The sequence below is a fragment of the Condylura cristata genome, unplaced genomic scaffold (assembly GCF_000260355.1).
Source record: "Condylura cristata isolate star-nosed mole 26May11 unplaced genomic scaffold, ConCri1.0 scaffold00029, whole genome shotgun sequence".
Taxonomy (NCBI): Eukaryota; Metazoa; Chordata; class Mammalia; order Eulipotyphla; family Talpidae; genus Condylura; species Condylura cristata.
The window spans coordinates 833,280-854,786 of record NW_004567130.1 but is presented as its reverse complement, the minus strand read 5'-3'; the positions used below and the strand labels follow the sequence as shown (position 1 = coordinate 854,786).

At 47.1% G+C, this 21,507-nt stretch overlaps 2 protein-coding genes across 5 annotated transcripts in view; one reads left to right on the top strand and one right to left on the bottom strand.

Annotated features, from left to right (window-relative positions):
* The window catches only part of RILPL1 (Rab interacting lysosomal protein-like 1), a 34,614-nt gene extending 30,002 nt beyond the window's left edge, over positions 1-4,612 (top strand). The window contains exons 7-9 of one of the 4 annotated variants that reach the window (XM_012731067.1): positions 1,243-1,330; positions 1,603-1,626; positions 3,127-3,144. In XM_012731067.1, coding sequence (XP_012586521.1) covers positions 1,243-1,330; positions 1,603-1,605 — 91 coding nt within the window. In that variant the 3' untranslated portion in view covers positions 1,606-1,626; positions 3,127-3,144. Of the gene's footprint in view, positions 1-1,242; positions 1,331-1,602; positions 1,627-3,126 lie in introns of all 4 variants that reach the window. The other 3 variants (XM_012731065.1, XM_012731066.1, XM_004690819.2) reach the window with 3 other exon arrangements.
* Positions 4,613-5,723: 1,111 nt separating this feature from the next.
* SNRNP35 (small nuclear ribonucleoprotein 35kDa (U11/U12)) lies at positions 5,724-9,430 on the bottom strand. Its single transcript, XM_004690818.2, has 2 exons — positions 8,753-9,430; positions 5,724-6,916 (listed from the first exon to the last, which is right to left on the bottom strand). The coding sequence occupies exon 2, from the start codon at positions 6,911-6,913 to the stop codon at positions 6,173-6,175; it is 741 nt and encodes a 246-aa protein (XP_004690875.1). The 5' UTR covers positions 6,914-6,916; positions 8,753-9,430; the 3' UTR covers positions 5,724-6,172.
* Positions 9,431-21,507: the final 12,077 nt, after the last annotated feature.

The following is a 21,507-nucleotide window of genomic DNA, read 5'->3' as shown; positions in this document are numbered from 1 at the left end:
GCTAGAGAGGGAGCATCTGAATTAGGGAGGGAGCATCTGGGCTAGAGAGGGAGCGCCTGGATTAGGGAGGGAGTGTATGGGCTAGGGAGGAAAGGTGACCCCACCCTCCAGATTTTCCAAGACCTCAGTGCTTCCATCTGGCCCCCAATCAATCAGGTCCCAAATGAAGTCCAGCATTTCCAGCTAGGCAAACCTTTCCAGACAATGTGCTCACCCCAAGAGTGGGGCTAGCCTCCAAACAGTGCCTGTGATCTTGTGGGGCTTCCTGATATGCTAAGAGGGGTGCTGGCCAAGCTGGCTGCAAGACTGTGTGGCAGGAAGCCCATGGAAGGCTGTCCCCACCAGCCTGGACTCACGATCAGGTCCATTTAGAAAAAGATAAAAGCCTCTTCTCAAGGTCTCCATGAGAAGAACGTCAGCAGCTCCCCCAGAGGCCAGCCACCCTGCAGTGGGTCAGAGGTGATGGACACAGAGCATCCAGCCTCATTTGAGACAATTGTGTCATGGCTTTTCCCAGCCAACCGCTAAAAAATAACAAAAGCAAAACTGCTTAGATCTAGCTGCTGCTTGACTTGGTCTATTTCCACTTCCCTCTCCTTGCCCAGAGAGGGACTTTACATACTGTCAGGGCCACTCCCGCGAGGTCAAGCGGGCAACACATCAGTTCTCATTCTGCCACCAGCTGTGGCCACCTTGCCGTCTCTCCTGGCCCCCCAACCACTTTCTGGGCCCGGGGCAGCTCACGGCAGTGGGGAGATGCGCTGGAAGCCCCCCAGGCACATTGCCAATGACTTCCCCTGCAGCAGGCCGGCTGCCCTGCACCCCACACCAGATGCAGGGCCACCCTGTCTGCCCACAGGGCCTCTGTGTCACACCCAGATTCCTCTGCTGGGGTTGCTGTGACCGTGGCTTAAAAAAAGCAGCGTGTGTTCCTTCTGGGGGGGACAGACCCGCACCCTTCTCCCAGCTTCCATGGCTTGTGGCTCCTCACCCCATCAGCCTCTGCCTCCCTCCTGACAGGCCTCCCTTGGTGTCATGTCAGGTGCCCCCTTTCACAGGCACACTGGGCACACGGGAGCCGAGTCCACACAGGGGGCGAGGGCACCAATGTATGGGTGGGGGGTGGAGGGACAGAGCACCCATCACATCACCCAATGCAGAGCCTCCTCTGACTGTGTGCACTGTGTCCACTTCTCACGCCTCCCTGTTTGATCTCTGTGTCTGTCTGTACTTCTCGCCCAGGATCTTTACGGCCATAATGCCCATGGTCGCAGCCGGACTGATAATAGATGACCCCACCCTGCAGCCCGTCCGACGACTTGTCCCCCTCGTAGGCACTGTGTTCTTCTGTTGCCTTTTGAGCTGTGCCTTTGGCGTGCGCAGAGTGCTACGGCGGGGGCTGGCCTGCCCTCTCTGGCGGCTTTAGATGCATGGCCACTGCCTGGACATTCCCGTGTGACGTGGGTGTCAAGTGCTATTTCAAACGTGCCCCTCGGGATGCTCAGGCTGCATGAGTGAAGCCTCGGGATTCTTGGCTCTGTCACCAATAATTCTTTTTGTCTTTTCTATTTCCATTTTAAAACCACCTTGTCCATGATCCAGTAAAGACGGTCCTTTAAGTGATGGGTCAGTAATCGCCGCCCGCTGTGACACCCCCGCCCCCGGATGACACTAACACGGTGTTTTTGATCTTCACACCCTAGCTTTCTAAACTGCTTTGTTTGCCCAAGGCATGGTGAGCCCGCTGGTCTTATAGAGAAAAGGAAAAGCAGAGGGAAGGACCCAAGACCAGGTCTGTGTGTTCCCCTGGAGAGGCAATGCCACGTGGTTCTCCTGCTTCCCTGTCAGGGGAGGTGAAGTATAATCGATGTGTTGCCACTGTTGCACTTTTGGCCAGCTCATTCCCTGACCACACTATAAAAATGATCACAAGTAGCCAGTGTCAGAAGCATGCCCACCCTGGCCTACACATGTGCCTGCTGTTGAGAAGAGACCTTAACTGGCAGGGAGGCTCCCACCAGATAGACTGGCTTGCCCCAGAGTGTGGCTGAAAGAGCCCTTTATTCCTGGCAGTAAGTGTTCGTGAATAGTAAAATCATTTTCACGCAGGCGTGATTAAATCCTAGCCCTGTAGCCACTGGACATGAGCGCATGCACACGCACGCGCGGAAGCTTGGATCTCTTGATGACTTGATTCCGAGAAGTTTAACAGAGCTACTGTATCTCCCCACTAAAAATTGAGAGTCAAGACTAGAAAAGTAGGTGAGGAGAAAAGGAATTTTTATCAGTGGCCAGAAGCACACAAGAATGGCGGCAGCTCGGCAGGGTTTGGGGAAACATGTGGTGGGCCAGCTCGAGCTTCCTGGCCAGGGTCCTCATTCCGCTTAGTGGCACTGAAGGGGACCTGCTTTCACGGGCCGCTTGGCTACTCGTGGGTGGTTCGCTGTGGTCACGGCTGTCCGTGCAGGCGTGTAGCTCATGGCTGTGACCACATGTGAAGTCTTTGACCCTCTAACGGGGTGTTTCCCGTGTTCTGTACTCACCGAGCATGCGTACCATTACTTGATACGTTTTTGAGTTCTCACATTTTTCTTACCACTTACTCCCCATTTTTGCTTTGTCACAAGCAGTAAGAGAGCCACAAAGTCTGGGCTTTGATGTGTGGCTCATGCAGGGCCCTGAGTCCTATTAAAAGGCTCACAACTGCTTAGTTGTAAACACCCAGCTGCCTTCATCACAATCATCTGACGGCCCACCTGGCTTTCAAGTGTTACTTCCTCTGTGTCACTGGAATAAAGAAACCCGTGGCCCTTGTTGTTTCTGGTAGCTTTTGCTGTTCCCAAGGGTAGTGAGAGATCCCCTGCAGGGTTCAGGTGGGTGACACATCACCTTCCATGTTCTCTCACCCCCTCTTCACACTATGTCATCTCCAGGGCACTGTGCCAGTGACCTGCAGAAGAACCCCCTGTTGCTTTTAGAATAATATTGACCTGCACCCCCTCCCAGTTTTTTTTAACATCTTGATGTTCTCCCTCTCCCATTTGCCACTATATGTCCTAGCATTGCACAGAGTGTATTGTGTTCAGCCAAGGACAGGAGCTCATGTCTTTCTTTCCCTCCCAAAAGCTTTAGCTTCTTCTCCCGAGACAAAAAGCGCCTGGCCAACACGCAGAGAAACATGCACATCCAGGAGACCTTCGGCCAGTGGGCAAACTCCCACCGGGACGATGGGTACACAGAGCAAGGACAGGAAGCGCTGCAGCACCTGTGACTGGGGCCCACCGCTGCCCCCAGACCTGGACCATCCACCGCAGCACCTGGTGTCACCACAATGGACACCTCTCTGTTCAGATGCACCCTTGAAATTGATCACTCAAACAAACTGTCTGCTTTGAGGAAGCACATTGAAAAATGAATGCCAAACTCAAAAGAAATGTTTATTTATACCCAGGACTCTCCCTGTTTGTAATAGACGATGCCAATCCCTTAGGATATATATTTAATAGACCGTGAACTGAGACAGGACTTTTGCATTAACCTGAGTGACACAGTAACTTCTTTAAGCCAAATATATCACTTGCCACTACAACTGTTGTTTGATTTGCTTCATATGAAATTCTCCATGTAGAATTTTTACGATCTCATTGGTCACAAGTGCAGGCAGGAGATGGTGACTCTGCATTAGCTGTGTCCATAGAGGGTGGATATAATCAATTAGACAAGTAGGGCCTTCCAAGACACAGGACGTGCTAGCCCAGCTCAGACAGATGGCAACAGGAAACATGGACAACAGCCTCTCCACCCACAAACTGGAGACACTTAGGCAAGAGCCACCCCCCACCTTGTGGATTGCACCTTATTACCCACAATGCCTAGAGCATGTCCAATGTTCAAGGCCAGTGCCTTGGAATTTGCTGTGAGATATGCAGTACTAACCAAAAAAAGTTGCTAAGGATGAGACAATGTTATTGTTTCCTGTGTGGACTTTTTTTTCTTATCATTCTTTGTCTTAGCATATACTGTACCAATACTTAGCCCCTTGCCAAAAAGACTATAAATACCCTAAAACAGATTGGGAATGGGGTTCCCCCCACCAGGGGATGTGGGATGGTGGGTGGGGATAGACATGTGCCTGCAGGGGGGTGGGGAGGTACGTGAAAAGCTGGCTTGGGGACCCCATGTCTAGCTGATTCACAAGGCTGTGGTGGCAGAAGGAGAGCCCAGGGCCTTTTGTACAGCTGGCAAGTAGGGGGGTTACCCAAATATTACTTCCTCTCCATGCATGGTGCACCCATGGCACAAGGCTAGTGCTCAGGATTGTCATAGCAAGCACTTGCTAACAGCAGACACAGGACAAGTGAGCTGAGAAACCATCAGGTTGTTTTTCAGAACACACATGGACTGTTTCCAGATGAATGGAATATAATGATGCTGGCTTAGAGCAGAGGTTCTCAAACCTGGCTGCACACTAGAATTATTATTTTCAAAAAGTAAAAAGTATTTGTACTGAGGACCTCCCCACCCCGCCAACTTTCAGTTGTCCTTCCCAGGGGCAACTAGTATGAACTCTAGAATTGTTTATAAAACTACATGTATAAAAAAATGCATGTTTACTTCCATTCTTTCCCCCTAAATATATGCTCTTCTGTGCTTTTTTTTTTTTTTAATTTATTTATTCACACAGAAATGGGGTACAGACCAGAGGTGCAGGGGCAGTGAGAGGATTCACCAGAGAAACAGTAGGGAGGACAGGCAGACTGATGAAGTACACTGCTGTGGAAAGCAGTGGGCGGGTCAGGAGAGGCCTGCTGCACCACATGAGTCAGTTCTCTGGCCAGGGATCAAACTCATGCTGAAGCAGCTATGGCTAGCTTCACAGTGTTGTGCTTTAGGGAGGACCTGCTCTTCTGTGCTTTTCTTTACAGTATCCTGAAGAGGACTCCACAATTAGTTCAGACTGGGTCACCACCTGGGTGATTGCCCCTCCCCCACTGGGATCACTGGGTAAAGTTCAGAGTTTGGGTTGTTACAAAAGGCAGGGAGACGGGTGCTGATGCACCCAGGGGTGCTGCTCCACACCCTACCAGTCCCAGCACAGACCCACAACAAAGAATGACCCACCTGCAGGTGTCACTGGGGGAGGTGAGGAACCAGTCTACTGGAAAGCTGATTGTGGCCAGGCCCCACTGGTGGACGGGGAACTCGCTTCCTAGCCTTTACTGTCTCACAGTACTGCAGTCTGTAGTATGAACTGGAACCAAACTGTTAGGTCAGAGCCGATCTGTCACACTGAAGGTTACTGCTAAAGACCCTGCTGTGGAGATGCTACCAATTTCTTTTTCTTTTTGGCCACCAGATGCCACACCAGACTTTGTCCCATGTCCGGGGGTGGGATTTTAAAAATTCACTCCTATTCTAACCCTTGGGTTGGTTACTGCCAGTGAGCCTCTAGTGTGGAGCACTCAAGTTTAGCTGAAGCACCTGCCCACTCCAGTCCAGGACACACTTCAGGAGCACTTTGTCCGGAAATGTGGGTGACAGCAGAAAGTCTTCCTGCAATGTTTATTTCTGAGACTCAGGACAGCAAACATCTGCACCAGAAATCCACAGTGTATTTTTCTAAAACCATCCTAACAGCTGACAGCAGTTTTAAGACAGGGCAAGTGCCTGTGTACCAGTGAGTGGCATGCCTGCGCAAAATGATATGAACGTGTGAGTCTTGAAACAAAATCAGACATTTATTTTGTATGAAACATTCTGAATTTTAAGAACTTGCACTTTCAGAGACAAAGCCCTTGATAAAACAAAAATGCAAGAAGTCACTTTTAAACAATGTGAATACAGTGGTATCTATTCAGAGCCCCTGGCAGTAAAGTTCTGAACATCCAGTACCCAAGCAAACCAGAGGGATGAGGTCAAACACACACCTTTCTGCTCAGACACTGGTGAGACAAGGTGGTTTCTCAAGCTTACTAAAGAACGTGACCTTGAAGAGTACTAACTCCCAGTGTCAGCATGTTCACTTGAATCTGGGTCACAGAATGGAGAGAAAATGTACTCCACACCCCCACAGCATCAGGAAGCCATGCTCAAGCAGGGGTGCATCCTCTGTATCAAAGCGAGGCCTTTACCTGAGCAGTCTTCTCTCAAGCCCAGTGCTGCTACTGGGCCACTACTTACTCCTGTCCCTCTTCTCCCTCCCCTTGACCCTGTCATCTCTGAAGTCCCTCTCTCTCTCCCAGTCATTTTCAGGCCACACTCTGGCAGGTTCTCTCTCTTGCCATCTCTTCTCCCGGCCCCTGTCATGGTCTCTATCCCGCACCCTCGAATCCCAATGTCTCTCCCGGGATCGAGACCGCTCCCTCCGTTCCCTTTTCCCCTCTCTATACTGGTCATTTTTAACAATTGGCAAATTAATGGGTTTTCGAAAAGGCCGATCCCGCCCCCCAAATCTCAGCTGCCCCGATTCCTTCTTCCCCCCCAAACCTCCTCCAAGTCGCCGGGGGATCCACCCTTTGAGAGTCCTTTCCAGCTCATAGTCCACAAATATCTCATGCTGGTCGATCACCAGGCCATCTGCATCACGGTAAGCGCGCAGCAGAGAACGCTCCTCTTTGTATTCGATGAAGGCGTAGCCCTTTGAAAAGCCTGTCACCAAGTCCCTCACCAGGCGCAGCCTCCGGATGTCCCCGTAGCGGGAGAACACCTCCTTCAACTTCTCCTCCTTGGTCTGCAAATTTAATCTGGCCACAAACAGGGTGAGGAGGGGGTCCCCCGTGACCCCTTTGTTGGGGGCGTATCTTGCCAACATAGCCCTCCAGACCGCTCGATCATGTGGGTCTTCATCAGTGCCATCGATGCTGCCAGCTTTAAGTGGATCATATTCCTTGGCGATGGGCACCCAGTCGTTCATGTTCTAAGGGAGTAAGAACAAGTATTTAGGAGTAGCACCTGCCTGGGCGGCCTGCTCTTTTAACACTTAATCCAACAGTTAACCCAGGAAGTAGAAACTATGACCCACCCCTTCTCTAAGTAGGGAAGGAACTCTCAGAGGCTAAGGACTCCCAGCTAGAAACTGGGGAGACAGGATAAAAGCCAGACTGTGGGTGCCACAGGCGCTCCATCCCACTCTTCTGTGTCCCTCTCAAGACGCTTCATATATGTACCCTCCTGCTAGCCACGGGAGCATGCTTGTCCACTTACTCAGAACATGGCAATGTGAATCAAGAGCCAGGCTCGCCTTTCAGAGACTTAAATGGTCACAGTAAAAGTGGCCTGGGAAGTGCTAATGGAGAACGGCATTTTTTTGAAATCATGAGCTTCATGTACAAGGGACATATTTCATATAAACTGAGACTCAGAGACACAGTGACACCCCCACAACTCCCCCTGGGAGCCACAAGTAGCCACTCTGTTTCATCTGTGCCCCCACTCACATCCTGACACTGGGACTGTTTTGAAACACATTCCAGATATTACATCACTCATCTATAAATACTTTAAGATACAGCAGTGAAAGAGCAAGACTAAAACAAAACTAGGAGAGAAAATGGGCCTGGAGGGAGCACTGGGCCTCTGTCAGTAGCCAAGGGCTAAGCTGGCATCACGGTGACCCAGGAGCAGGTGCTCTGCATCCCAGGGTATGTGGGGTTCCTCCCCATTCCCTGGCTGATGACCCCTCTATGCCTTAGTGCATAGAGGGCGTCACCAACATAAGCTGAACCCTGCAAGCACACAGTGGCTTCCCTTCCATCTGGTACAGAAAGTTGGAGGGTTCTGACACATGATCATTAGTTCACCCCAACCTGCTGGGATAATACAGGGTTCCCCAGCATTTCAGATGCTGTGAATGATGGTGTGACCACCTCTGGGAATGTCATGCCTAGGCTCTGTTGCATGTGTACGGTGAGCCTGGCCAAGATGTCTGCTAACAGGCTATCTGGAACATTCTCCTCTGACTCAGATCTTCTCAAGGGTCTCTTTGCTTTTGTTCTCCTTCTGCTGATGGGCTATGTAGGGGGAGTGACTGCTTATGGGATACACTGTGGAGCTTTTTTGCCCAGTCAACACGCCAAAGTGCAAAGTGGATGGAGCAACACTGAGCCCTCACACAGCCTCTCCCCAGATCCCATCGCAAAACCCTTCACACCAGGGTGGCTCCGTCCTCAGGGTTCACGTCTTTCCTGGGCAGCTTCCTCTGCTGGGAATATTCTCTTCCAATCTCCCCTCCCCCCAGTGGAAATCCCACTCGCCCTTCTGCCTCTCCCCCGTGTAGCAGTTCACTACCGCATCTCCTCTGTGGTCCTAGTCACGGTTTTGCCCAACACACAATACACGAGATTTGCTTCGTTCTACGTCTGCTCACCCCGTTTCCAGATGCTCACGGTGAACGTGAGGAAACTCAACCCGCCTAGCCAAAACACTTTTTTGAAAAGTATTGTGGCGCTGGGGGCCAGACCGCTTCACGGAGGGCGGAGAAGCCGTTCAACACTATCGGCTAATTAAGGCATCAATGATAATCAACTCCGGCCCCAGCCCACCGCCCCGCCCCCACCCCCCCCCCACCCCCGCAGGGTGGCCCGGCGCCGAAAGGGTCTCCCCGCCACGCGGCCCCCGCCCCCGCCCCCTCACAACCCAGAAGTCTCCCCTTCGCCGGGTTTCAATATGGCGGCCCGCACGCGCGGTCACACCGCCCGGCCGAGCCCCACGTCCTTCTCGCCAGTGGGGCCAGCGCCCGCGGGACGCCCCTTACCTCTGCCGGGCGCGCGCTGTCTTCCGGGCGGAAACCGGCGCTCTGCGCGAAACAACCGAAGAGCCCTTGGGCCGCGCCGCGCCGCGCCTTTGGCGTTGAAAGAAGCAGATTCGTCAGGGCGCTCTGTCCGCGTCTGTTTTCATTTGAAGAAGTAAAAAAATCTCTGTATTTTGAGTATCGTCTCCCTAGAGAGTGATGTTTTCGTTCTTCCAATTTCCTGGACGAAGACGAGCTACATGATGGCTGCTTCGGTGGCTGTCGAATGTGCGGTTGGTGGCGATCGCTGGATTTGCCCGGGCTAGGGCTCAGCGCCGACGGCGCGCTGGGTCTGAGGTGCGGGATGGGGAGGCGCAACTTGGGCTGGGATTTCCGCGGAAAACGCACGTGACAGTGCGCGTGAAACTGTGTACGTCCCCCTGGGATGTTCTTAACCCCCACGTTTAATAGGTCTGCTTTCCACACTCCATGCTGCGCTTGGCGGCATACCCTGTGACTTGGAGGAAGATTGTCAAAGTGCCCTTCCTTGGATGTTTGAACTCCGAATCGCTGGAAGTTTGCATTTTCTGCAAATTCCCAAATGGTCCTGTGAAAGCCTACTAAATAAAGCCTTGAGGTCCGCGGGAACAAGCGCCGACTTCTAACTGGTGTGTGGGAGGGCAAGCAATAAATGTTGCAAGATTGGCCAAATGCCCCCGCGCTAATCCTGTTCTCTTTTATTGATTGGTCGGAATACATTGACAACTTGAAATTCGTTGGTACAGTTGTGCTTTTATAATCTGATGATTGGTGCCTTGTGATAGTCTTCAGCTACCTATTTTAGAATTAATTCTTACACGTGGGTGATTTCTGCAGACATTGATCTCAAATTTTAATTCTTAGAAGGTAAAATTATCTCTAATTGCCAAGAATGTATTGCTGTTACCTAGTCTATTGATAGTGGTAAGGGAAAGGTAAGTTTTAATTATCTATAGCTATTTTTTAATATAGTACAAGGTCTTAAAATATATTAATAAAACTATGGAGTAAAAGTAAGCAATTACTATAGTTTAACATTTTAGGTTTAAAAACGTGTGTGTGGCATATACATAGGAGCAAATACTATTCAGCCTTAGGGGAAGAAATTCTTTTTTTACGATTTATTTATTTTATTCATACAGAGCTGAGGTATAAGCCAGAAGTGCCGGGGGCGGTGAGAGGCTTCACCAGAGACAGAGTGGGGAGCAGAACAGGTAGATCCACGAAGTACACTGCTGAGGGGAGCAGTGGGCAAGTCAGGAGAGGTCCGCCGTGCCATGTGGATCACATCTGGGGCCAGGGATGGAACTCTACTACGCGCCAGCTTGCAGTGCAGCGTTCTAACCCGTTGCGCCACCAGGGAGGGCCCCGGGAAGAAACTCTCATCATTGCAACAGCATAGATGGACCCAGAAGATATTGCACTAGATGAGAAAGGTCAGACACAAAGTACAAATATTGTGTGATTCCTAGAATGTGAGGAATCTAGAATAGTCAAATACATAGGCAGGAAGTAGAATGATGTTTCCCAGTGGCTAGGGGTGATGTATGTTTGTGGTGGGGGAGAGAAACAGGGGGACAAGGAGTCCTTGTTGAATGAATATGAGGCTCATTTAACATGATGGTGCAATTCTGGAAATGGCTGGTGATGGTTACACAGCATTGTGAATGTACTTAGGACCACTGTGTTATCATCCTCAGTTTCCAGCAATCCTCCCTCAGCAGGGATGACTATGGGATTTGTAGTCCTTGGTGTCTTGGATCTCTTTGGTCTGGTGTGGTGGAGGCGCCCATAAAACTGTGTTGTGGAGTTTCCACCTTTCCCCCCCAGCAACTGCACTGTGCCTTTAAAAATAATTACCACAGTAAGTTTTATGTTATGTATCTTATACCACAATAAAGAAGATTTGTTAATATATGTGTGTGTGCCCCAGGAAAAAGAGAAGGCTCTATGGAGACATGGCTGGTTCTAGGCCTAGGGGAAGAAGACGAATTGGAACAACTTGTAGTGCTGGAAAGTAAAGAAGGGCTGAAACCAAATAAAAACAAAAAACTACCAATGATGATGATGTCAGAGACACAGAGCCAACCAAAGGCTCCCAATGGCTAACGCAGAACAATTTGAGTGACAAAATAATGTTATAATCTAGTGAAATATAAAATAAATATCCATAAGTCTATACTGATATAAATAATTGATTGAATAAATAAACAGGATAGAAGATTCTCCCATGCAGAATTCCAACTAATTTTATGTAGATAGCTCCTCTCTCAAGAAGATGAGGCCTAAGCCCCCACCCTATCAGTGTGAGCTGGATATCTCAACTTCCTTGCAAAGTATGGAAAGGGGGAGGGAATAATTTTACAAAGGAAAAGCTATTGCTGTAAGTGATCAGGGTCAACATGTCAGTGATAAGTCATGTGGGAATTATGTACCTCTGACATGAATAGACTCTGACCTTCTTCCCAAAAACCCATCACTCCAGTCAGACCAATCAGACAAACACCAAGAAACACCCTACAGAATTCTGGAACCATACAACTTAAAACTGTCAACATCTTGAAAAGCAAGGAAAGTCAGAAACTGTCATCCCCAAGAGGAGAGGAAGGAAAATTGGCAACAAAATGTAATAATATGGTGTGTAGAGTATTGTAACAGAAAAGGACTTGAGGAAGAAACAGGGAATCTGAATGAATCTCAAAACAGCAAAAGTACAGAGCTACATGTCAGTAACAAAACAGGAGCAAGACGAAATATTTAAGAGACATCTTGAAGTGGTACAAAGGACATACACTAGGCTAAAAATTCCCAGTGAGACTAGGGTTGCACAACAGGTTATACTCATTACTGCAATTTCTCAACAACTTTAACCCACTACATCACCAGAGAGGGCCCTAAAATTGTTGTTTTAAAATTACAATTCTACTTTAAAAATACAACTATGTTTAGAAATAAAAACAAAGAAACTACTGCTATATTCGATAACCTGAAGATTTAGTCTTAGTTTACATAGGTAAATTACACACAGAGAATACAAATTTGTTCTTTTTTTTTAAAGATTCATTTTATTCATACAGAACAGGGGTATAGGCCAGAGGTACAGTGGTGGTGAGAGGCTTCACCAGAGACAGTGGGGAGCAGAACAAGCAGATTGATGAGGTATGCTACTGAGGGGAGCAGTGGGTGAGAGAGGAGAGGTCTGCTGTGCCATGTGGGTCACCTCCAGGGCTGGGGATCAAACATGCACTGAAGCGGCTGCGGCTAGCCAGTCCTGCGGCTAGTGCAGTCCTTTGTGGCGCCAGGGAGGGCCCACAAATTTGTTCTTTAACAAAGAATAAAATTGGTGGGCCCTCCCTGGTGGCACAACAGGTTAAAGCACAACACTGTGAAGCTTTCCGCAGCCACTGTAGAATACGTTCGACCCCCAGCCAGAGAGGTGACCCACATGGCATGGCAGACATCTCCTGTCTCACACACTGCTCTCCAGAGCAGTGTATTTCAGTACATCTGACTGTTCTGCTCCCTACTAGGTCTCTGGTGAACTATCTCACTCCCCACACCCCTAGTCTGTATCCAGTTCTGCATACATGAATAAATAAACCTTAAAAAGAAAGACATTTAATTTCTAACATTTCCTATTAACTAAAGGAGGTTGGTTCCTAAATAATCACTAATGATAAAGAAGTACTATTCATAACTTCAAAGGGATTCCTTCAACTTACAGCTAAGTCATAGTTATCTGTGTATAGGAAGATATAAAGGCCAAAGGTGACTTGGATCTCTTACCCTGGAGAATACCTTTATAAATGTGAGGATACAGTCTGGCTGTTATCTAATACTCTTTCTTCCCGCAACTTGTAAAGATGATGGGGGTTGGGTGGAGGGTAGGGGCTGGGCATGTGAATTTGTCCAGGTATTTGCTGCTTGTTGCCAAGGGACTGCTTCACTGCAAACAGGCACTTCTGTTTCACTGACTTCAACATCTGAAATAGTCCTGACATGTAGTCAGGGCAAAGGAGATATTTCCAGAAGTATCTAGAAAGTTGTGTCAGACAGCTTTTCTAGACCAGTTCTGTTCATAGAAATAGAATGTTACCCACATTTGAAGTTTTATAGTAACCACAGAAATGTAAAAAGAAACTTAGGAAGTTCCTTTTAATATGTTTTGCTTAACCCCCAAGTATCCAAAACAATCTTTAAATGTATTATCAGTTGAAACATCATTAGCAATATCATTTATAGCTTCTTTTCAGGAATTCAGCATGCCATTTATACTTTACGGCATTTCGAGTAATTGGTAGTCACGTGATAGTGGCTACCCTGTGAAACAGTGCACACCTAGAGGTTACATCAGATTTGCTCCTGGGGAAAGCATCCTCAGCAGTTTCTTGGAAACTGCAATTTCAGATGAAAATGATATAAAGAAAGCAGGCCCTTGAGTAACATGCTTTGTTCATCTCTGGCTACGGACTGGTGTTCAACTTCCTACTTATCTTCTTACATAATGTTTGAATTTTTTTTACAAAGAGCACATTTATGTGGGTTTCTCATATTGGGTATTCTGGTAGTAAGCAGAGGGGTCAAACTGAGCTGGGAGTGCAAGAGAGTTAGTGGAGGTGACCCCATGAGTCAAAAAGAAAGAGGAAGCAAGATTGGACAGAAAAATGCCTCAGGTTGGATGCAGGTCTGACACCTGTGAAAGGAGAGAGCAGAGTTGGTGGCAAGAGCCTGGACAGCAGCATGGACTTGGCCACATGGCCGATGTGTAGACTTGACCGATGCATTGTGTGGCTCCTGAACAAAGATTGCCCATTAGAGTTGTCTCCCATTAGACAGAAAAGCACTCCTTAGTGCCCCCACTGTGCTCCATCGTCAACCAGGGGCTTCTGGAATCTGAGTGTGGCAGAGTTCAAGGTGCTCCAGTGGGAGGCTGTTGGTGAACAGCACTCCTGGCCCCTGACCACCCAAATTTCCTCTTTTTATTATTAATTGTGGTATACTTTACAATGTTCTATAAATGATCTCTAGAACTTCCTCCTTGCAAAACTGAAACTAAACTGATTCAGTAACTCCCCATTCTCCCTCCTCCTAACCCTTGGTTCCCACCATTCCATTCTGTCTCTGTGAGTTTCCCTACTTTGGGGATCTCAGATAAGTGGACCCCTACACTGTATTACCTTTTGTGTCTAGACGACTTATTCCATTGGGCATAATGTTCTCTAGGTTTGTACATGTTATATCGTATCAATTTCTTTCCTTTTGAAGGCTGAATAATATTCCATGGTATAGATATACCTGTTTGTCCCTCTATATGTTGATGAACACTTGGGCTGTTTCCAACCCTTGGCCATTGTGCTTAAGGCTTCTGTGACCACAGGAATACAGACCTGTTTTCCAGATCCAGCTTTCAACTTTTTGGGATGTGTTCTCAGAAGTGTCATTGCTCCGTTATATGGTGGTTCTACTTTTAATTGTTCCATGCTGTTTTCTACAACAGCAGCACCATTTTACATTCCCACCAGCAATGCACTGGGTTCCAATTTCTCCAAACAATTATTTTAGGTTTTATATACATATATTTTTTAAAGATTGAATTATTTATGCGTACAAGAGTTGGGGTGCAGTCCAGAGATGCAGGAGGGAAAGTGGGGAGCAGAACAGGTGGATCCCTGATATACACTGCTGAGGGGAGCACAGTAGAGGTCTTCTGTGCCATGTGGGTCAGCTCCCTGACTGCAGACAGCTTCATAGTGTTGTGCTTTATTAACCCCTTGCATCCCAGGGGAGCCCCTTTTGTTCTAATAGCCAGCCAAATGGATGCCAGGTCATATCTCCTTGTGATTTTGACTTGTCTTTCTATAGTCATGATATTATTGGCCACTTGAAGGGTCATTTGAAAAGCATCTCTGGCTGCCAAAACTATCTAACAAAAAATTAATGACAAAATGCTTTACCCACCAAGCATATCTGGAGGGCGGTATGAGCTATCTTGCTGGAGGTTTCTGTAGAAGTTTCGTACTGATAAAAATTTTAAAGCAAACATTCAGCATTCCCTTTGGGTCGTGGACTAAACTCATTTCACTCTCAACAACTCCACAGGAAGTGTGTGGCCACATTGCTCCGCAGAGCAAAAGCTGCCCTAAGGGAGTGGGGGCAGGGTGGGGGGTGGGGGAGAATGTCAGTCCCATTGCCATAATCTCTTTTAATGGGAACCTCTCTCTCCACCATGAATAAACCTTCGACCTGAGTTAAAACAGACTCAAAACAAGTACCCTGGGCACTGCCCTTCCTGTGACCCATTTCTTTTCCATAGAACTTCAACTTTTAGAGATGATGTCACCTACCAGGATGGCAGACATTTCTGCCAAACTGGGAAATCTCAAAACCATGCAATTTCCGTGCATGACTGAAGGACAACAAGACCTGAAGATAATTTCAAAAACAGGAAGAGAACCATATTGAGTGTGCCACTCAGGAAGTCAGCGGTGCCACAGATACTCTGCACAGGGTAGGTCTTGTTCTGTTTAATGTGCCAAAATAGGCCCACCAGATATTAGCTAATGGAACTTTCCTGTGGGTGGACATTAGCCCCCAAGCATTTACAGTTCCATTTTCATTAAGTATGACCCACCTATTTTTGTTTCCCATTCACTTTTCCCTTTGTTTAGCCAGGAGTAAGTCACGACCTTAATTTATGCCCCTTTTTGGTGGTGGGAGTGCAGCTGCATACTGCTGCCTGCCTGTATTAAATCTCAGAGGAAGTATGTTTTTCAAAATATTAATTCTTTATACAATGACATTGTTGGGATTTTGTTTTAAAAGCATTTGGGGGCCCTCCCTGGTGGTGGACCAACTGGTTAAGGCACATCACTATGAAGGAATCTGCGGCTACTGTGGCATGAATTCGATCCCTAGCCAGGGAGGTGACCCACAAGGCAGAAGACCTCTCCTGGCACGCCCACTGCTCTCCTCAGCAATGTATTCAATTCAGTCAGTCTACCTGTTCTGTCCCTGCTCTGTCTTGGGTGTATCCCCTCACCTCTGCACCTCTGGCCTATACCCCAGTTCTTGAATGGATAAATAAATAAATCTTTAAGAAAAAAAAGGCATTTAGAGGGCCTCCCTGGTAGTACAAGGGTTAAAGCACAGCACTATGAAGCTGTCCACAGCTACTGCAATGCAAGTTCAATTCCCGGACAGGGAGGTGACACACATGGTGCAGCAGACCTCTCCTGTCTTAACCTGCCGCTCCCCTCAGCAGTGTATTTCAATCTGCATGTTCTGTTCCTGTCAGTCTATCTCTGGTGAATCCTCTCACTACCCCAGCCCTATACCTGCACCTTTGGCCTGTACCCCAGTTCTTGTATGCATAAAGAAATAAAATCATTTTTTAAAAAAGCATTGTAGACATATTTGATGTGTGTTACTGGTCCACCTTTTATATTTCTGGATAATTATATGAACGTGGGAAACTTGTTTTGACAATTAAAGTAGCCCATTTTTTAAAAAATAACTCCACCATTTTTTTTTTAAAGATTTATTTTATTTATGTATACAGAACTGGGGTAAAGGTCGGAGGTGTAGGTGTGGTGAGAGGACACAGAGGGGAACTTAACAGGCAGATCAACAAAGTACACTGCCAACAGGGTCAGAAGAGGTCTGCCATGCCATGTGGGTCACCTCCCTGGCCAGGGATCAAACTCACACTGAAGGGGATGCAGCGAGCTTCACAGTGCTGCGCTTTAACCCATTGCGCTACCAGGGAGGGCCCAATATAAAAGTAGTTTATCATATTAATAGTAAAGAAAAATGGCATCAACTTAGCACTTCTATGTGCAGACACTGCTCTAAGTAATCTTATGAATTAGATCCTGTCTTTAGCCCCATGATACAGCTGGGAAAACCGAGTCCCCGACTAGAAGATAATTTTCTTGCCTGGCACACATTAGCTGGCAAGCCAATCAATAGTTGAACAAGTGTCATCTCACTTGAGGACACATTCTTTTGAACACTGTGCTGTTAACTGTTTCTCAAACTTGAATGTGAGTCAGAATTTCCTGGAGGGCTTGTTAAAATACATATTGTTGGGATCCGCCCCCAAAGTTTCTGGTTCGATGGGTCAAGATTTTGCATTTCTAAAATATTTCCAGATAAGGCAGTGGGCTAGAAACCTAAAAACCTCTGCTGTAACTCTTGTTGTTTTCAGAATTTCTCAGCAGACAAAGTGTACAGCTGCCTCTGTCCACAGAATGTTGAAGTCAGTTAGTGATCTCAGAGTTAAAACCAGCCACACTTTATAATAGCCAACATCCTTTGATGCTTTTTTTAAAAAAAAGGTTTATTTATTTATGCAGACAGAACTGGGGTGCAGGGTAGAGGTGGAGAGGTGATAAGAGGATTCACCAGAGAGAGTGGAGAGCAGAAAAGGTAACAGGCAGGAAGCACACTGCTGAGAGGAGCAGCAGGCTGGTGGGTCAGGAGAGGACTGTCTCACCATTCGGATCACCTCCAGGGCCAGGATCAAGCTTGCGCTAAGGCGGCTGTGGTGAGCTTGCAGTGCTGCACTTTAACCTCCTGTGCCACCAGGGCAGGCCCCATCCTTTGATGCTTTTAGTATGCTAGATACTATTCCTGCACTATTGCTCTAATCCTCAAGTCTTGGGGACTACTTTTTTTTTTAAAACCCCAGAAAACATTTTTTTTATTTTATAAATACATTTTTGACATTATTCTTCTTTGTGTACATTTTTTCATCTCGGTTGCAATCCCCGTGGATTTCCCACCACCACTTCACCCATGAGTCATCACCACAGTCCCATGTGCTCTTCCTGCTCCAGCTTTGATCTTGTTCCCCGAGCCTCCCATGTAGAATGTCTCTGGCTTATAGTTGCTGGTTGATGTTCTTTTCTACTTTATTACACTAGGGAAGACATGGAATCAACCCAAATGCCCCAAAATAAATGACTGATCAAGAAGATGTGGTTCATACATACAGTGGAATATGTGTTAGCTAGTGTTAGCTGTAGCATTTGTATTGCACTTTACATCCCTAGTTCTCATTTATTGTGTAACTCAAAGTGGGTGCTATTTCACCTCCTTCATCCAATTCCACCCTTGGGATTACTTTTATTTTCCCCAGTTTTCAAAGAGGAAGCGGGAACCTGGAGAGACTGGAGGACTCTATCAAATATAGTTACCATCAGATAGCAGGTGTGAGGTTCAAGTCAAGAGCACTTAACTCCATGGCCTGTTGACTTCGTGAGGCTATTGACTTTGCATATAGTAAAAATTCGATAAATACTTGGAAAAAGAAAAGATTCTTCATTGTTTATATATTTATATGTAAATATATAAACATATTAAATTTATATATATCAAAAACACCAATACTCACTAGAAAACTTGTTGCATTTTAAGGGCCTGATTTACTGGGTTTCACTAGGTAACAACAGAGGAAGGGAGTCATGGGGCTCCATAGCAAGTGCAGTTCTCAGGAAATTCAGGGCAGAAGGAGCTTCTGTCCAGGACAGTGGTGTAAAAGAGGCCCAAGTCAGTGGCAGTGCCTGGGGTGCTGGAGGTGACACAGGAAACTAAACCACACTGAATACTGTCTATGCATTGCTCAGAAGGCTGCTTCCCTGGACACTCCTGTGAGACGTTGGCCTATCACATGTGTGCCAGACAGGGGGATTTAGTGTATTCAGAGTTGTGCCACCATCTGCAGTCCAGCTGTAGAATGTTCCGTCACCCCACAAGGAACCTCAACCACTACCCTGCCCCCTGCCTCCTCCTGCAGCTCTGGATAACTGCCCTTCCTGTTGGGTTTGCTGTGTGCACACTTCCTGTGAATGGAACCCTACAAGGTATGGCCTTATGACCCACTGCTTTCAAATTTTTCCTTGCCTATGTTTGCAAGGGTCATGCCTGGTATAGCATGCATCGGTGCCGCCTTCCTCCCCGACCCCAGCACTTTATTGGGTTATAATGCACTTGAAAGAAAGGCACATATATTAGGTTACAGCTTCACACCTTCTCACTTTGCATATAAAAACTCTCCAAAATCAAAATACAGCACATTCACCACCCCCAGAGTTTCCTCACATACTAAAAAAAAAAAATCTAGAGGCCCTCCCTGTTGGTGCAGCTGGTTAAAGCACAGCACTGAGAATCTAAAGCCACTTCCGCATGAGTTCGATTCCCGCCTGCCCTGGAGGAGTCCACATGGCGAGGCAGACCTCTCCTGACCCGCCCGCTGCCCCCTCAGCAGTGTACTTCTATGATCTGCCTGTTCTGCTCCCTACTCCGTCTCTGGTGAATCCTCTCACCCTCCGCAACTCTGGCCTGTACCCCAGTTCTGTATGAATAAATAAATAAATCTTAAAAAAAAAAATCTAGAACTACACATATGATAAAACTTATCTTGGGGGCCTCCCTGGTGGCCTAGGGGTAAGTCTCAGCATTGTCACCTCTACAGCCTGAGTTCCATCCCCCACCAGGAAGGTGGCCCACATGGCACAGCACACCTCTCCAGTCTCCCCGCTGCTCCCCTCAGCAGTGTATTTCAGTCAATCTATTCTGTTCTCCGCTCTGTCTCTGATGAGCCCTCTTGCCTTCCACCTCTGGCCTGCACCCCAGTTCTTCAATGCATAAATAAATAAAAATCTTAAAAGAAAAAAAGATAAAACTTCCTACCTAACTGTTCTCCAGTCCAGGGGTGTTGAGAACATTCACACAGTTGTGCAGCCAATCTTAGGGCTCTTTTCATCTTGCAGAACTAAAACTCCACACCCATTCAACAGCCAAGGGCAAGATTGAAGACAAGATTTTCAAACAATACCTTCTTCTTGGGCCTGCCCTGGAAACTTTTTTCTGTGGATTTTCACAGGGACTGTGCTGACTCTTTGACTTAATGTGGAGAGTATTCACCATCCCAGTAATATTCAATATTATAATCCAGGTGCTATCTTTCCACTTATTTAGATCTTTCCTTTCTCTCAATGACATATAATAATTTTCACTGTACAAGTCTGGTATTTCTTTGTTACATTTTTTTAAAAAGATTTATTTATTTATACCTACAGAACTGTGGTACAGGCCAGAGGTACAGGGACAAAGAGAGGATTCACCAGAGACAGACAGGGGAGCAGAACAGGCAGATTGCTGAGGGGAACAACGGGTAAGACAGAAGTCTGCTGAGCCATGTGGGCTACCTCCCTGGCTGGGGGTAGAAATCGTGGGGGATAGAACTCATGCTGAAGCAGCTGTAGCTAGCTTCCTAGTGCCCTGTTTAACCTGTTGTGCCACCAGGGAGGGCCCTCTTTGTTAAATTTATTTCACATGTATTTATTTATTTTGATAGTCCAGAGGCTTTTTTTTTTAATTTGTTTATGTATATAAGAACTGGGGTGTAGAACAGAGATGGGGAGGTTGGGAGGATTCACCAAAAACAGAGTGGGGAGCAAAATAGACAAACCGACAAATCCACTGCTGAGAGGAGCAAAGAGTGAGACAGGAGGGGTCTGCTGAGCCCATTGGGTCGCCTCCCTGTCCCGGGATCCAACTCCAGCTGCAGTAGCTGTGGATAGCTTCCTAGTGCTGTTTTTTAACCTATTGTGCCACCATGGAGAGCCCCTAATTGTGGTCTTTGATGCACAAGTTTTTTTGGTTTTTTTTTTTAAGATTTATTTATTTATTCATATAGAACTGAGGTACAGGTCAGAGATGCAGAGGGTGAAGGGATTCACCAGAGACAGAGAGGGGAGCAGAACAGGCAGATCGATGAAGTACACTGCTGAGGGGAGCAACGGGCGGGTCAGAAGAGGTCTGCCACACCATGTGGATCTCCTCGGGGCAGGCGGGGATCCAACTCATAGAGAAGTGGCTTAAGCTTCTTAGTGCAGTGCTTTAACCCGCTGCGCCAACAAGGAGGGCCCTGATGCACAAGTTTTTAATGCTAATATAGTTTGGTTTATCTGTTTCATCTTTGGTTACCTGTGCTTTTGACACCAGGTCCAAGAAACTCTAACCAAGTCCAGGGTCGTGAAAATTTCCCTCTGTTTTTTTCTTAAGAGTTTTATAGTTTCTGGCCCTCCATGGTGGCGCAGTGGGTTAAAGCGTAGCACTGAGAATATGAAGCCACTTCCGCATAAGTTCGATTCCCGCCTGCCGCCTGCCCCGGAGGAGACCACATGGCGAGCCAGACCTCTCCTGGCCTGCCCGCTGCTTCCCTCAGCAGTGTACTTCGTCAATCTGCCTGTTCTGCTCCCCACTCTGTCTCTGGTGAAGCCTCTCACCGCCCCTGAGCCTCTGGCCTGTACCCCAGTTCTGTATAAATAAATAAATAAATCTTTAAAAAAAAAAAAGAGTTTTATAGTTTTGGGTTTAGGTCTTTGACCCATTTATGACTTAATGTTTGTATGTGATGTAAAGTAACAGTGAAATTTCTTACTTTTGCATGTGAGTGTCCAGTTTTCCCTGACCCTTTCCCAGCTGAACAGTTTGGGCATGCTTTTTGAAAATCATTTGCTCCCCTATGCAAAGGACTATTATTTCTGGGCTCTCCTTTATTGCTCTTTATGTATAAGTAGCCATCATATGGATATACCACATTTTGTTGATTTTTCTTGGTACTTAACCTCTCTGTTGTGTCTGAGAGTTTTTGGAGTAGAATATCCCCACCCAGGGGCCTGGCTTTGAATTTTGGAACATTATGCCCTTTGAAAGTAATATGTGTTCTGTTT

Coding starts and splice junctions, on each gene's coding strand:
- SNRNP35 (XM_004690818.2), bottom strand. CDS start 6,913: ATGAACGACTGGGTGCCCATCGCCAAGGAATATGATCCACTTAAAGCT.